At 42.4% G+C, this 16,927-nt stretch overlaps 1 protein-coding gene across 13 annotated transcripts in view; it reads left to right on the forward strand.

Moving 5' to 3' along the window:
* The window catches only part of arfip1 (ADP-ribosylation factor interacting protein 1 (arfaptin 1)), a 179,464-nt gene that overhangs the window by 69,617 nt on the left and 92,920 nt on the right, over nucleotides 1-16,927 (forward strand). For 10 of the 13 annotated variants that reach the window (XM_078212709.1, XM_078212690.1, XM_078212765.1 and 7 more), the window contains one exon: nucleotides 13,023-13,091. In XM_078212709.1, coding sequence (XP_078068835.1) covers nucleotides 13,023-13,091 — 69 coding nt within the window. Of the gene's footprint in view, nucleotides 1-4,445; nucleotides 4,554-8,505; nucleotides 8,546-13,022; nucleotides 13,092-16,927 lie in introns of those variants that run through there. The other 3 variants (XM_078212663.1, XM_078212654.1, XM_078212700.1) reach the window with 2 other exon arrangements.

The following is a 16,927-nucleotide window of genomic DNA, read 5'->3' on the forward strand; positions in this document are numbered from 1 at the left end:
ATAGCTGAAGAAATAGTGGAGGCGTTAGTTATGATCTTTCAAAAGTCACTGGAGTCAGGGAAAGTCCCAGAGGATTGGAAAATCGCTGTTGTAACCCCACTGTTCAAGAAGGGAACAAGAAAAAAGATGGAAAATTATAGGCCAATTAGCCTAACCTCAGTTGTTGGCAAAATTCTAGAATCCATCGTTAAGGATGAGATTTCTAAATTCTTGGAAGTGCAGGGTCGGATTAAGACAAGTCAGCATGGATTTAGTAAGGGGAGGTCGTGCCTGACAAACCTGTTAGAGTTCTTTGAAGAGATAACAAATAGGTTAGACCAAGGAGAGCCAATGGATGTTATCTATCTTGACTTCCAAAAGGCCTTTGACAAGGTGCCTCACGGGAGACTGCTGAGTAAAATAAGGGCCCATGGTATTCGAGGCAAGGTACTAACATGGATTGACGATTGGCTGTCAGACAGAAGGCAGAGAGTTGGGATAAAAGGTTCTTTCTCAGAATGGCAACCGGTGACAAGTGGTGTCCCGCAGGGTTCAGTGTTGGGGCCACAGCTGTTCTCTTTATATATTAACGATCTAGATGACGGGACTGGGAGCATTCTGGCCAAGTTTGCCGATGATACAAAGATAGGTGGAGGGGCAGGTAGTATTGAGGAGGTGGGGAGGCTGCAGAAAGATTTAGACAGTTTAGGAGAGTGGTCCAAGAAGTGGCTGATGAAATTCAACGTGGGCAAGTGCGAGGTCGTACACTTTGGAAAAAAGAATAGAGGCATGGACTATTTTCTAAATGGTGACAAAATTAAAAAAAGGCTTTATAAAGCACTGGTTAGGCCCCATTTGGAGTACTGTGAGCAATTTTGGGCCCCACACCTCAGGAAGGACATACTGGCACTGGAGCGGGTCCAGCGGAGATTCACACGGATGATCCCAGGAATGGTAGGCCTGACATACGATGAACGTCTGAGGATCGTGGGATTATATTCATTGGAGTTTAGGAGGTTGAGGGGAGATCTGATAGAAACTTACAAGATAATGAACGGCTTAGATAGGATGGACGTAGGGAAGTTGTTTCCATTAACAGGGGAGACTAGGACGCGGGGGCACAGCCTTAGAATAAAAGGGAGTCACTTTAGAACAGAGATGAGGAGAAATTTCTTCAGCCAGAGAGTGGTGGGTCTGTGGAATTCATTGCCACAGAGGGCTGTGGAGGCCGAGACGTTGAGCGTCTTCAAGACAGAAATTGATAAATTCTTGATTTCTCGAGGAATTAAGGGCTATGGGGAGAGAGCGGGTAAATGGAGTTGAAATCAACCATGATTGAATGGTGGAGTGGACTCGATGGGCCGAATGGCCTTACTTCCGCTCCTATGTCTTATGGTCTTATGGTCTAACCAGAGGACACAGATTTAAGGTGATTGGCAAAAAGCCAAAAGACGATAAAGGGAAAAACATTTACGCAGCAAGTGCTTCGGATCTGAAATGAGTTGCCGGAAGCTGTGGTGGAGGCAGATTCATTCATCCCCCTCAAGGGAATTGGATAATTATCTGAAGGAAGAAGATTTACAGGGCAACGGGGAAAAGGAAGCTGTGTGGAGTGAACTGATTGGCTCTTGCAGAGAGGCAGCATAGACACAAGAGGCTGAATGGCCTCCTACTGTGCTATAACCATTCTATGATTCTATAGTAGTAAAACCTTTCATATGGAGGCAGGTGTAAAGATACATATATGACAGCATATAGTCTCACACTATTAGAACAGAGTCATAGAAAGTTATAGTGTGTTTAAAATCTTTAAAAAACACTGATGAGAGAATGGGTTGCTCCAATGAGCTAGTACTGCCAGAAAAACACTTGCGTTTGGCACTTGATTGAATGTATTCTGGCTACTTTAATTTTGTTCACAAAATATGAAGAAGTTTCAAAAAGCATACCAGTCTTAATTTTAATGGAGATACACATGGCAGCAGCTCCCTTTTCATTTCCTTAAAGGTTGCTTACTCATAATCACTTCTTAAAAATTCTTATACCCAAGTTTACAGGAATCATTAAGATAAAGACAAAATACTGCGGATGCTCTAATCTGAAACAAAAACAGAAAATGTTTGGGGCCATCCAGAGTCAAAAACATTGGCTCTATTTTCTCTCCACAGATGCTGTCAGACCTGCTAAAATTTTGCAGCGTTTTTTTTGTTACCAGGAATCATAATTGTTTCTGATCTTGCTACGATTCCTATTAGCTTGTTTTTATTAGCTGCCAGCTCATATAGTTATTATTCTATCACTGTTCCAAACAGTTTAGGCAACATATATATAATTCTTGTCAACTTTCACTCCCTCTGCCAAGTGGGTAGAACTCTCAAAATTTTTGCTGAGTTCATGACTCCATTTCTGTTTTCACAAATCCTTTGTCCATTGCTACAAGATATAGTGTTTCATGAAGGCACCACCTTCTCAACCTTACCCCTCGCTTAAGGTGTGGCGATCCTCAGGTTAAATCACCACCAGTCACAGCCTCTGGTCATCTGGGACTCTGGCAACTTTAACTTTGAGTGACTGAGTCACTTGTCCTTAAAGAACCTCATTGGCTGTTCCCAATACAGCACAAATAAGTTTTTAAAACTGGCTTTACGTGGTCAAGAGGAATAGAATGTTGTTCTAAGCTTAATTACAAGGAAGTTCTGGAAGACCTTCTTTGCATTCTGTTTTTCATGTTGAATTGGCATAAATGGAACCCTGGAAATCATATTTGCAAAAGGTGTGTTTCTGACTGTGATTTAAAAGAGACGTGAAGAATATTAACAGTAAATGGAGGGCATAGTAATGCAGGGAAGACTTTTGTTAGGGGCCTTTAAACTCCTTCCAACAGCAGTTTCTGGCCTTTGCTGATCCTAATTTCCACCTTTCCTGATTCTACTTCCTGATCTTCTGAGCCAAGGTCCTTTCAAATTGATGAAATGTTAACTCTGTTTCTTTCCACAGAGGCTGTCTGATCTGCTGAGTTTTTACAGCATTTTTTATCATTCCCTTTCTCCTCATGTCATCCTTAACTATTAGCAGGATCCTTATCCCTTTGCCATTCTCCCTGTCTTTTTGAAATGTTGTGCATCCTGTGATATTTATTTCCCAACTTTGATCAGCTTGTAACCACATTTCTGTAAAGGTGATTAGATCTGAACCATTTAACTCTTTGTACCACCAGTTCATCTATTTTGCCATAGAAGGAGTGCAGCAAAGATTCATTGGACTGCTTCCTGGGCTGGCAAGATTGTTGTATAAGGAGAGATTGGGTCGTCTGGGCCTTGTATTCACTGGAATTTAGAAGAATGAGAGGGGATCTCAATGAAATGTATAAAATTGTGCAGGGCTGGGCAGACTAGATTCAGGAATGTTGTTTCCTCTGACGGGGGGGTCTAGCACAAAGGGTCACAGTGGGGTAGGGCATTTAGGACTGAGATGAGGAGAAGCTTCTTCACTCCGAGGGTGGCAAACCTGTGGAATTCTCTACCACAGAAGACTGTGGAAGCCAAATCACTGAATATATTGAAGACAAAAATAGATTAAAGGTGTCAAGGGGTATAGGGAGAGCGTGGGTATATAATGTTGAGATAGAGGATCAGCCGTGATCATATTGAATGGCAGAGCAGACTTGGAGGGTTGAATAGCCTACTCCTGCTCTATTTGCTATGTTTGTGTTTCTATGCTATTGTGAATTGTTCATTAACTCTGATAAAAAGCCTTTAACTTTGACTTACTGCTATTCAAAGTATGGACCTTACTCGCTGATTTGTTATTTCTGTTAAACTCTCTGCACCTTCTTGTCCCACTCTGTTTGTCTTTATCTCTACACTATTCTATTCCTTCAGCTTTTCCCTTTGGATTTTTAAATCTCTCTTCACCTGAGCCCTTCACCCATTTGTTTAAAGCCCTTTCCAAGGTCCTGGTTATGCAGTTGGCACAGACACTGGTCCCAATCCTGTTTAAGTGGAGGCCATCCCATTGCAATGGCTCCCTCTTTCCCGAGTACTGATATCGGTGCCCCATGCATAAAATCCCTACCCCACACCACTCTTGAGCCATGCATTTAATTTTCTAATCTGCCTGGCCCTATGCCAATTGGCGCATGGCTCAGACAGCATTCTAAAGATTATCACCTTTGAGGTTCTGCTTTTAAATTTGAACCCTAACTCCACGAGCTCACCCAGCAGAACATAATTCCTTGTTCTACCTGTGACATTGGTTCTTATGCAGCCCATGATAACTGGGTCTTCCACTTCCTGCCACAAAAGTTAATCTCCAGCCACTAAATAAATAGCAAGAACATTGTACACCATTTGTTTCCGACAGGACAGTAGAGTACAAGTCAGAGGAAGTAATGATCAAGTCATTTACTGCTCTGCTCAGACCATACCTTTTGAAAATGTGTCCCATTCTGGATTTTTTTGCAATAGAGACAAAACAAAGAAATCAACAACAATGAACCCCGTTCTTGGCAGGTCTCAATTATGAAGAAATTATGGAGCGTGGGCTCTTCAGCCTTGATAAAAGACATCTGGAAGGTGAATTTAGGAATGTACAAGATTGTAAATGGTATGGATAAGATGAATCTGACAAATTACTTGAAAATGAATTGCAAGGGTAGGCAAGCAGTCATAGGTTTCAACTGGAAAAAGACAAATTTAGGCCTGGTATCAAGAGAAGAGTGCTCAGTACATGGAATGGGCTCCTGGATAGCTGAATGCAAACGGATTCTTTGGAGTCTTTCCAGTTGGATGCTGAAATGGGGGGATTGTTGTTTGGGTCATTCTGAATAAATGATTAAAGATGGGCTGAATGGCCTACGGTCACTTCCTCGATAACTGGTCTTATTCTGGTGCTCAGCTTGCTTCGAGACGAAATTGCTTTTGAAGTGCAAGGAGAAAGCCTCACATTTTGTCCCCACATCCTTCTCTTCAAATATCTCTTCCCTTTTTATTCTGTTACCTCAAAAGTTCTTCATCTTAAAGTCTGCTCTCCTGATACCAGATTTCTTAATAGTTTCTGTTGCTGGTTCTGTCTCCATTGTGACCGTGCAACTAAAACGTTATAAAACACGCCCAAATGTTCCTCTACTTCAACTTGGTTTAATTGCTTCCTCTTCCATTAGTTAGGAGTAAATCCAGAGATGCCTCCTCCCCCCCCCCCCCCCCCCTTAGTGTTTTTTCACTTATTTAAGTGCAACATTTTGTTGAACTTCAATAAACTCTTTCATGTATGCAGATTGGATCCTACAGTAAATGCACCTGAATGTCACAGATTTGGGCCAGTAAACTAACTGTTAAAAGACCTTAATAATGAAACCCAAAGTGATAGAGGAAGAGAAAATAACATGATACCAACCAATGTAAACAGACAATGTTTAAAAAGAAAACCTTGTGTTTAACGTATATTATTGGAGGGGTGTACGCTGCTGTCCACAATTCCAATCACCCAATACAATTGTGCTAGATTTTAGTATAGTTGTATGCTGGCAATTTTAAATGCAACTTGGCAGCTAACTATTATTCAGCAGCCTCAAACATTATTTGCAATGGTTCTTCACATACTGCAGAAGGTGTATTTTTGCATGCAGTCAGAACTTCCTGCAAAGCTGCTATAGTGCTTAAATTAAAATGTTTCCTTGAAGAGAGTGGATATGATTTACCTCATTATTGAATGATTTTGTTTTGTACAATTTTACTTTGATTTTATGCTAGTCAAGAAGAGTAAAATCTTTATTACTTTACCCAACAGTGCGTTGAGTTCTGTTTTACTTTTATGGGGGCTGTAATATATTTATACCACGAACTCATTCCCTTTTCTACTTTACAAGCCCACCCAAAGAGACTATGGACCTATCCCCAACCTTTTTTCTTAGCAGTGCGCAACCTCCTTTGATTAGCAAATACCACTCCACTTTGTTTCCTTCTCTATTGTTTTGGGAGCACACGTGATCCTGCAGATTTGTTGCCACTGATCATCATCGAGCCAAGTTTAGTGACTCTCATATCTATTAACTTGTTATTTACCAACACTTCCACCTCTCCCATTGTATTTCTTGTCCTGCCGATATCTTCCTTAAAAACAGCTGGGTTCACACAGCTTTAGTTCATTCCATATTGTCCGAGCTTTTTCCAAGTGATTTCTTCCTAATGGTTGATTCAGTTATCCCTTTCATTTTAGTTCCTTGTTTCAGTGTTTGTCAGTGGTTGAAGCTAATGTATGAGAACTTAATTGACAACAGTATATAAGCATCCTTCACATTGATTGTGTCAATTAATGTGCACAGTACTTAAACCTCTTAAGTGTGTAATTCTTTCCTGTTTTGAAGAAAGATTGTAGATGTGAACGTTAACTCTGTTTCTTTTTTCACAGATACTGCCAGACCTGCTGAGTATTTCCAGCATTTTCTGCTGATTTCAGATTTCCAGCATCGACAGTATTTTACTTTTGTATTATATATGTAGGTTATTCCACTCCCCACATATTCAAGATCATAAATTGAACCATTCCCTTCTATTATTAGCACTCTGATACTACAAGGGAAGAAAATGAAAAGTAAAATGAATTATATACTTGGAGAAGGGGGCGGTATCATATTTCTGTCCCTTTTCAGTTCTATAGAAGCGTCGTTAATTCTGTTTCTCTCACCGCAGATGCTGCCAGACCTACTGAGGTTACCCAGCATTTTCTGTTTCTGTTATACAAGGGAAAATAATTGCTTGCAAGGTGTTAAAGTAATATTCTTTGCAATGGTTTAAGAAAATCTGTTTGTGATGGCAAGATTCCTTTTCCGATGGTAGAGTTTGCAGTTTGCTAATTTAGAGCGACAGCTGTCGCTCAGTTGGTAACACTCTTGCCTGAGGTTCTGGATTCAAGTCTCACTCGTGTGATATGAGCACAAAATACTAGGCTGACATTCCACAGGAGTGTTGCACTATCGGAGATGTCACCTTTATGATGGAATGTTAAATAAACCAAGTCCTGTCTACCCTCTCAGGTGAATGTGAAAGATCCCATGGCACCAGAATCATAGAATCCCTGCTGTGCAGAAGAGGCCATTTGGCCCATCGAGTCTGCACCAACTCTTGACAGAGTATCTTACCCAGGCCCTCTTCCCCACCCTATCCCAGTAACCCCACACATTTATCATGACTAATCCATCTAACCTACAGATCTTGGGACACTAAGGGGCAATTTAGCATGGCCAGTCCACCTAGCCTGCACATCTTTGGACTATGGGAGGAAACCGGAGCACCCGGAGGAAACCAACACAGACACGGGGAGAGCGTGCAAACTTCACTCAGACAGGTACCCGAGGCCGGAATTGAACTTGGGTCCCTGGAGCTCTGAGGCAGCAGTGCTAACCACTGCCACCGTGCTGCCCCCGTTTGAAGGAGAAAAAGAAATTATCCCCACTGTCCTGGCCAAAATTTATTAACATCACAAAAACAGAATTTTTGGTCATTACCTCATTGCTATTTGTGGGAGATATGCCATGAGGTTACAGATTGGGGTTGTATATAATTCTGCTGTTGCTGAAGCCCCACAGTGCCTCATGGATGTCCGGCTTTGAGTTGCTGGATATGTTTGAAATCTATCCCATTTAGCAAGATGCTAACACCACACAACACCATGGAGGATATAGAACAAAGAACAAAGAAAATTACAGCACAGGAACAGGCCCTTCCGCCCTCCAAGCCTGCACCGACCATGCTGCCTGACTTAACTAAAAACCCCTACGCTTCCGGGGACCATATCCCTCTATTCCCATCTCATTCATGTACTTGGCAAGCTGCCCCTTAAAAGTCACGACCGTATCCGCTTCCACTACCTCCCCCGACAACGAGTTCCAGGCACCCACCACTCTGTGTAAAAGATCTGCCTCGTACATCTCTTTTAAAACTTGCCCCTTGCACGTTAAACCTATGCCCCCTAGTAATTGACTCTTCCACCCTGGGAAAAAGCTTCTGACTATCCACTCTGTCCATGCCCCTCATAATCTTGTAGACTTCTATCAGGTCTCCCCTCAACCTCCGTCGCTCCAGTGAGAACAAACCAAGTTTCTCCAACCTCTCCTCCTAGCTAATGCCCTCCACACCAGGGAACATTCTGCTAAATCTTTTCTGTACCCTCTCCAAAGCCTCCACATCCTTCTGGTAGTGTGGCGACCAGAATTGAACACTATATTCCAAGTGCAGCCTCACTAAGGTTCTATAAAGCGTCAACATGACTTGCCAATTTTTAAACCCAATACCCCGGCCGATGAAGGCAAGCATGCCGTATGCCTTCTTGACTACCTTATCCACCTGCATTGTCACTTTCAGTGACCTGTGTTACCTGTACACCCAGATCCCTTTGCCTATCAATACTCCTGAGGGTTCTGCCATTTACTGTATATTTCCTATCTGTATTAGACCTTCCAAAATGCATTACCTCACATCCTCAATGTGAAGATGGATCTTCCTCTCCACAACGGCTGTGCATTGGTCACTGCTGCCAACACTGTCATGGACAGATGCGTCTGCGGCAGGTAAGTGAGGACAAGGTCTAGAAGGCTTTTCCTTTTTGTTGGTTCCCTCACTACCTGCTGCCGACCCAGTCCAGCAGCTATGTCCTTTAGGATTTGTCCAGTTCGAAAGTAGTGGTATTACTGAGCCACTCTTGGTAATAATATTGAAGCCCCTCACCCAGAGCATATTCTGTGCCTTTGCCTCTTTCAGTGCTTCTTCCAAGTGCTGTTCAACATGGAGGAGTACTGACTTATTACCTGAGCAGGGTGCAGTAGGTGATAACTAGCAGGTTTCCTTGCCCTTGTTTGACTTGATGCGACAAGACTTCATGGGTCCAGAGTCAATGTTGAGGACTCCCAGGGCTACTTTCTCCTGATTGTATACCACTGTACCGCCACTTCTGGTGGGTCTGTTCTGTCAGTGGGACAGGCCAGGCACAAGGATGATGATGAGGTGGTGTCTGGGATGTTGTCTGTAAGTTGTGATTCCATGAGAATAACTATGTCAGTCTGTTGCTTGTCTAAGCAATGAGGCAGCTCTCTCAATTTTGGCATAAGCCTGCAGATGTGAGTCAAGTAGACTTTGCAGGGTCGACAGGGCTGTGTTTGCGGCCGTCGTTTATGGTGTCTAGGTCGATGCTGGGTGGTCTGTCTGATTTTGTTCTTTTTTTAGACTCTGTAGCAGTTTGATACAACTGAGTAGCTTTCTAAGCCATTTCAGAAGGCATTTAAGAGTCAACTACATTGTATCAGCAATTTGTTTGTTAGAGCCTTTAAAACAAGATATATGGGAATCTGGGCAATTCGAAAATTTTAATGGCATTTTTTGGCTTTGATTCCCGACTTGGGTCACTGTCTGTGCGGAGTCTGCACGTTCTCCCCGTATCTACATGGGTTTCCTCTGGGTGCAGCAGTTTCCTCCCACAGTCCAAAAGACATGCTAGTTAAGTGCATTGGCCATGCTAAATTCTCCCTCAGTATACCCGAACAGCCACCGGAGTGTGGCAACTAGGGTATTTTCACAATAACTTCATTGCAGTGTTAATGTAACCCTATACTTGTGACACTCACAAATAAACATTAAACTTTAAAAAAGAATAAATATATATCTGATTGGTGAAAGCTACCCAGTTAATTTAAAACCACTTCATATTACTTTTACAGATGTTGATGATTTATTGGTGAACATTATGAGGCCTTGACGTTTTATTTATATTTTTATTTTAGCGCCTGTGAAAATGAAGATTATATATTCCATGTGTTGGATGTGAATACAAATGTGAAATTAATCATTGTAAATGATTTCTCTGTTGTAATGCTTGAGGACATTCAAATAAAAATTGACATCCTTTTCTGATATACTTTCACTATTAGTTAACAATTACAATGATTATATTCTTTCACTACACATCAGCCTCAGCGGAGCATATAACAGGTTGTAAATATTTCTGTGGAAATATCCTTTGCAAATCCCTCCTCCTCCTCTAAGTTTAAGTTTATTTATTAGTGTCACAAGTAGGCTTACGTTAACACTGCAGTGAAGTTACTGTGAAGAACTCTAGTTGCGCCACACCAGCGCCTGTTCGGGTACAGTGAGGGACAATTTATCATGGCCAGTGCACCAAACCAGCACGTCTTTTGGACTGTGGGAGGAAACCGGAGCACCTGGAGGAAACCCGTGCAGACTCTGCACAGACAGTCACCCAAGCCGGGAATTGAACTCGGGTCCTTGGCGCTGAGAGGCAGAAGTGCTAACCACTGAGCCACTGTGTTTCCCCCTCCACCTGTCTGCAGCCTTTGACATTGTTGAACATCATAATTTAAGAAATAAGAACAGGAGTGAACTATACTGTCCTGTAAGCCTGCTCCACCATTCAGTAGATCTTGACTGATCTACTGATCTACCCTCTGCCCATATGCATTGGTTCCCTGAGAAACCCACAAAAAGAAACCCAGTACACTTGATGATGGAATATTTACAAAGCTCTGGGGTAGAGAATTCCAAAGTTTCAAACCTTTTGAGTCAAGAAATTTCTCCTCATCTCATTCCTAAATGATCAATGCCATATCCTGAGACTGCACATCATCTTCCCAGTTTGGTGAGACTGTGCTCATCTAATTCCATTCTTATCTAGCTAATTGTAGCCAGAGAGTTGTCTCTAATGACTACTCATCCTGCTTAGTTACTGCTGGTGGCCCCAAAGGATCTGCTCTTGGCCCCACCTCCTGTTTCTCATCGACCTGTTTCTCCTCAGCGATGGTATCGTGAAACAGTGTTAGTTTGTTTTATGCACACTGATGACATCCAGCTGTACCTCAGCACAAATTCTCTCAACTCTTCCACAGTCTCTAAGTAATCAGATTGCTTGTCTGATATCCAGTACACAGTTATGTGTTGGGAAAAGCAAAGCATTATATTTTCCGTGTGGTACAACCTCCGCTCCCTTGCTATTCACATCATCCCCGTCCTTGGCAAATATTGAAAGCTGAAGTAGACTTTCCACAAACTTTTCACCCTGAGATGAGCTTCCCATCACATTTCCACATCATTGTTAAGTCAGCCTATTTCCAGGCACGGTAGCACAGTGGCTAGCACTGCTGCCTCACAGCGCCGGGGACCCGGGTTCGATTCCGGCCTCGGGTTACTGTCTGTGTGGAGTTTACACTTTCTCCCCGTGTCTGCGTGGGTTTCCTTCGGGTGTTCTGGTTTTCTCCCACACTCTAAAGACGTGCGGGTTAGGTGGATTGGCCATGCTAAATTGACTCTCATAATAGGGGGATTAGCAGGGTAAATGTGTGGGGTTATGGGAGTAGAGCCTAGGTGGGATTGTGGTCGGTACAGACTCAATGGACCGATTGGCCTCCTTCTGTACTGTAGGGATTCTATGATTCCACCTCATTTACATTGCCTGACTTCAGCTTTCTGCTGATCTGCTGCTGAAGCTCTCATCCATGTCATTATTACCTCTGAACCTGACTATTTCAAAGCACTCCTGGCCAGCTTCCCACATTCTATGCTCCCTAAACTTGAGGTCATTCAAAACCGTAGTATCCATGTCCTTGCTCATATCAAGTCTTATTCACCTAACATCCCTATGCTTGCCGACATGCATTGGCTCCATTTTCAACTTCTTTGTTTTTAAGTCCCTCCATGACCTCATTTGTCTCTATCTATCTCTGTAATCTCCTCCAGTCCACAATCATAGAATCTCTACAGAAGGAGGCCATTTGGCCCATCGAGTCTGCACTGACCACAATCCCACCCAGGACCTATCCCCATAACCCCACACATTTACACTGTTAATCCCCCTGACACTAAGGGGCAATTTAGCACGGCCAATCAACCTAACCTGCACATCTTTGGAATGTGGGAGGAAACCGGAGCACCCGGAGGAAACCCACACAGACATGGGGAGAAAGTGCAAACTCCACACACACACTGACCGAGGCTGGAATTGAACCTGGGACCCTGGCGCTGTGAGGCAGCAGTGCTAACCACTCTACCACCGTGCCACCTCTCAGAGATATCTACACTTCTCTAATTCTGGCCTCTTGAGCATCCCCAAATTGAATTGTGTCCTTAAATGTGGTTTAGAAGCTGCTAAGGGCCTAAACTCTGGAATTCAATCCCTAAACCCCTCTGTCTCTGCCTATCATTTCTCCAAAAATGTGTTCTTTAAGACATACCCTTTTTGATATCTTACCCTCTCCTCTACCTTATATATCCTCATGTCAAATTGTGCCTTATAACAGTCCTAGTAATCCATAAGTAGGTGAATAAAATGTATATTGATGCAGGTTTTCTTTCTCCATCTGATGGCCTGAACAATATGAGTGAAACATTTTAAGTGTTTAAGTTGCAACCAAGCCACTGTGTACAGGGACTGGAAATAAAGTTTAAAGTTTGTTTATTAGTGTCACAAGTAGGCTTAAATTAACACTGCAATGAAGTTACTGTGAAAATCCCAGCTTAGGCTGTCTTTGAGAATTCATTGAACGATCATCAGTTGCCAAACAATCCACATTCATTATTATTTTAGGTGGATTTTTAAAAGTTTGTGTAATAGTAATATTTAGAAGTACTCAAACCATTTTCTTAAAATTGAACATTTCCCATGATTCATTTGAATTCTGTATTTTAAAAAAGTACTGTTGGAAGTTGAATATCAAATGGGGAATCAAGAATTGTTCATTTTTAAATGATATCCAACATTGTAATTTCTTGGCAAATATATGATCTAATCAACCCTTTTGGCTGCAAAGTGCTATAACTGGCAATAAAAGGGCATGATTTCAACTTGGGATACTCTTATAAATCTTCAGGAATAACTTGCACAACCTGTCTTGTTGTATTCCGGATCCTGCAGTGCTGCTTGCGACCCTTTTTGTTGAAAGATGTGCTTGCTTGCAGGGTCAACCTTTGAGAGCACAAAAGCAATAGTCAATCTTGTCTCAATGTAAACAAAAATGCTAATCCAATTGATTTTGCTTTTTAAAGGAATCTGAAATGGCAGAAGCACCTGCTCGAGATTCTGCAGCTGAAATTCCTGTCACCAGTAATGGAGAGGTAAGTGATTCACGGGGGGAACATTTTAAGTGGGTATGGATAAAACATCCTTTTTTTTTTACTTGTTATCTCAGTATGATCACAACATTAGCTGCATCCTAGCCCAGTCACTAGTGGCGTAATAGTTTAGGTCTGACAGAAGTTCTTTAACGGGAATGATATGTCTGTTAGGTTTTATGGCTCCTGCTGAAAGCTAATAGATCCCTCTAGTGCAGATAAACAACCTTGGCTTGGAAACTGGAGGGGAGTGAAATAGTACATTCTCTTCATCTCTTAAATGAAAGATGATTGATCTTACTGTGGCCAGTAAATTACTTGCTTGGGATTTCCAAAGTACTGTTGGTGCCCTGCTACTTCCAACTTAAACCTCCAAATATGTGTTCTTCATAGAACCTAACTAGGCAGACAGTTATTTGAATAATACACGGTGGATGAAAGAAGGTTGGCTGTATATCTTATAGATCTAAAGTGATGTGTGATCTTTTGTTCATTCCCTTCTAATATACTGTAAGCCATCATGAAAGGAATGTTGTTTTGGAAGCATTTAATAGTAAAGCGTTCTGTGGAAATGACTGTTGAGAGTAACATCCCTGAAAGGAATGTGCAGAAGAAACAATTTGCAATTCTGGTGACAAAAATCTAAATTAGTATTAATATAAAACGCACAACTCATAGAATCATAGAAACCCTACAGTGCAGAAGGAGGCCATTCGGCCCATCGAGTCTGCACCGACCACAATCCCACCCAGGCCCTACCCCCACATATTTACTTGCTAATCCCTCTAACCTACGCATCCCAGGACTCTAAGGGGCAATTTTTAACCTGGCCAATCAACCTAACCCGCACATCTTTGGACTGCGGGAGGAAACCGGAGCACCCGGAGGAAACCCACGCAGACACGAGGAGAATGTGCAAACTCCACACAGACAGTGACCCGAGCCGGGAATCGAACCCGGGACCCTGGAGCTGTGAAGCAGCAGTGCTCACCGCTGTGCTACCTGACAGATCAGGTATTTGTTGAGTGCCAAGTCTTTTCCAAGTGTTGCTAAGCCCCTCATCCTGAATTGTCTATTCAAAAGTGCAAATTGTTTGCCATGTTTCCTATGTTACAACAGTGACTAAATTTCATTGGCTGCAAAGTGCTTTGCGGTGTCCTGGAGTCATGAAAGGTGCTACATAAATGCAAGCCTACCTTATTTTCCTGACTGATTTACCTATCTTTCACCTTTATTGTAAACTTGAGCTCAATCAGAATGCTGTTGCCCACATCTATTCAACACCAAGATCATATCACACTTGTTCTCGCTGCTGTATATTAGCTTCTGGTTTACCAACTCTCATCCTCAGGTTTAAAATGCCTTCATTGTTTCTCCCTCTGTAACCTTTTCCAGCTTTACAATTCCTTTCTCCCCACTCCCCACCAAGACTTCTTTGGCCCTGTCCTCTTGTGAGGTCATCTTCCCCTCTGCCATACCTTTTGCAGTCATGTCTTTAGTTGACTGGCTGCTGTCCTGCAATTCCCTTCCTAATGCCTCTGTCTCGCTCTTTCGTCGTCAAAAGCCTCTAACCAATCACGTTTCTCCTTTCTGAATATCCCCTTTAAATCAATGTCCATACTGCAAAAACCTCTTTTTGGGGCGGCACGGTAGCACAGTGGTTAGCACTGCTGCTTCACAGCTCCAGGGTCCCGGGTTCGATTCCCAGCTCGGGTCACTGTCTGTGTGGAGTTTGCACATTCTCCTCGTGTCTGCGTGGGTTTCCTCCGGGTGCTCCGGTTTCCTCCCACAGTCCAAAGATGTGCGGGTTAGGTTGATTGGCCAGGTTAAAAATTGCCCCTGAGATGCGTAGGTTAAGAGGGATTAGCAGGTTAAATATGTGGGGGTAGGGCCTGGGTGGGATTGTGGTCGGTGCAGACTCGATGGGCCGAATGGCCTCCTTCTGCACTGTAGGGTTTCTATCATCTATCTACATCTACCCTCTGTGACGTGATTGTGAACGTTTCAACGTTAAAGGAACGGTTCTTATTGCTGAGTTATCAGAGAGAGGAATTTGTAGAATTCCTCTACAAGTGAATGAGACAAGTTTCAGTGCTTCATGTGTAGGAAATAATCAGTTTAAAATTACAACCCTTAAAATGATCTCATTGAAACATGAAAGATGGGCGGAGGGGAGAGCCTGGGTGGGGTGCGCTTTCTGAAAGTCGGTGCAGACTTGATGGGCCAAATGACCTTTCTGCACTCTGGGAATTTTGTGCTTCTAGGATTTTGACCCAGTGACAGTGAAGGAACAGTGATATATTTCCAAGTCACAATGGTGAGTGATGTTGAAAGGAACCTCCAAGTGGTGATGTTCCCAGATATCAACTGTCCTCATCCTTCTAGCTGAGAGAACTTGATAGGATAGAATCTTTTTTAAATTCATTTATGAGATGTGGGTGTTGCTGGCTAGGCTAGCATTTAAAGCCCACCGTCGCAAGTTACCCGTGAGAATATGGTGGTAAGCTGTCTTCTTGAACCGCTGCAGCCCATGGGATTTCAAGTTTAACCTAGAAGGTGTTCAGCTTATGTCGAACTTTTTGGCAAAAAACGTAACGACAGTTGTTGAACTATGGGCTTTTCATCTTGGGGGAGCTAGGAATTTAGGAGGTGTGTGTTATTCCTGGTTCACTTCATGTGTTTGACATTTAATAACCTTGTTCCTACATAAATGGCCCCATAACCAAGATGCACTAGTAGAGTTATATATCGGAGATTTCAGTCCTGTGTTTGATGGATGATGCAACAGGTACATTTATAAACAAATTCTAGCTTCCTGATATTATCCTGCTGCTGGTACCATCAGCAGTGAGCTGCATTCCAGTGTGACATGTTGGACAACAGTCAAATTTAAGACTCAAAATAAAAGAGTGTATTTTAATAACTGTTTTCAGTGCAGTTTTCCGCATACTGGACCTTTTATCAGCTTGCTTGTCTGCTTTAAGAATGGAAAAAGGTGATGCATTAAATTGTCACTACTTAAGAGCTTGAAAATAGCAGATTCCCTTAATGCAAATAGTCTAAAGCCAGGAACAGAATTGGATTGCGTCTTTAATAAAATCAGCTAACTCCACAGCCAGGACCAGAGGATTCTGTGGCTACAGAGCAGCTTGTGAAAGGTGCTTTCAGCCCACAGGACAAGTTTGATTCAGCAGGAAATGTAATATCATCGAGCAGGAGGAATAGAGGGCCTAAGATGGCGTTGCCATGGAAATAGTGCCTGATTAAAATAAAGTCGATGGTTAGCTACACAGAAATAATTGAACGAATGATGGATTTACACCATGCTACACCCTCTTCAGCGTTAATAATATACTGGCTAAACTTTGCGTGCCCTCGACTTTGATTAATCCTTTGACAATAATTACAATATGCTAAAATCTATTTAATTCATTTATGTTACAGTTTCCAAACCGGTATCCTGGGGCTCTTGATATCTATAGTATCAGGATCTAAATAACTAATGGATAGCTTTATTAGTACAGGCTTGAACTAGCTGGTGCTGATTCAGCTATTTAAAGACTTTGCCTAAGTATGTAGTAACTTATTGATTACACATAGAATAATAGATGAAGGGGAAGGCGTTTACATGGCTTCTTTTTTATGAATTGGTTTGAATGTTTTAAATTGGTTGGGACCTTAGGCTATAATCTGAGCCTATCATTCACTCCCTGGTGTAAATTGATTTCTTAGATAAAAAATGGTGGCAATAAAATTATAATTGCAGTGTTTACTGTTAGGAGGATTTTCATTAGGACAGGCCACCGAGCGGAAAGGATAACTCGGACTGTAAATAAGGC

Source organism: Mustelus asterias, chromosome 1, assembly GCF_964213995.1.
Source record: "Mustelus asterias chromosome 1, sMusAst1.hap1.1, whole genome shotgun sequence".
NCBI classification, from domain to species: Eukaryota; Metazoa; Chordata; class Chondrichthyes; order Carcharhiniformes; family Triakidae; genus Mustelus; species Mustelus asterias.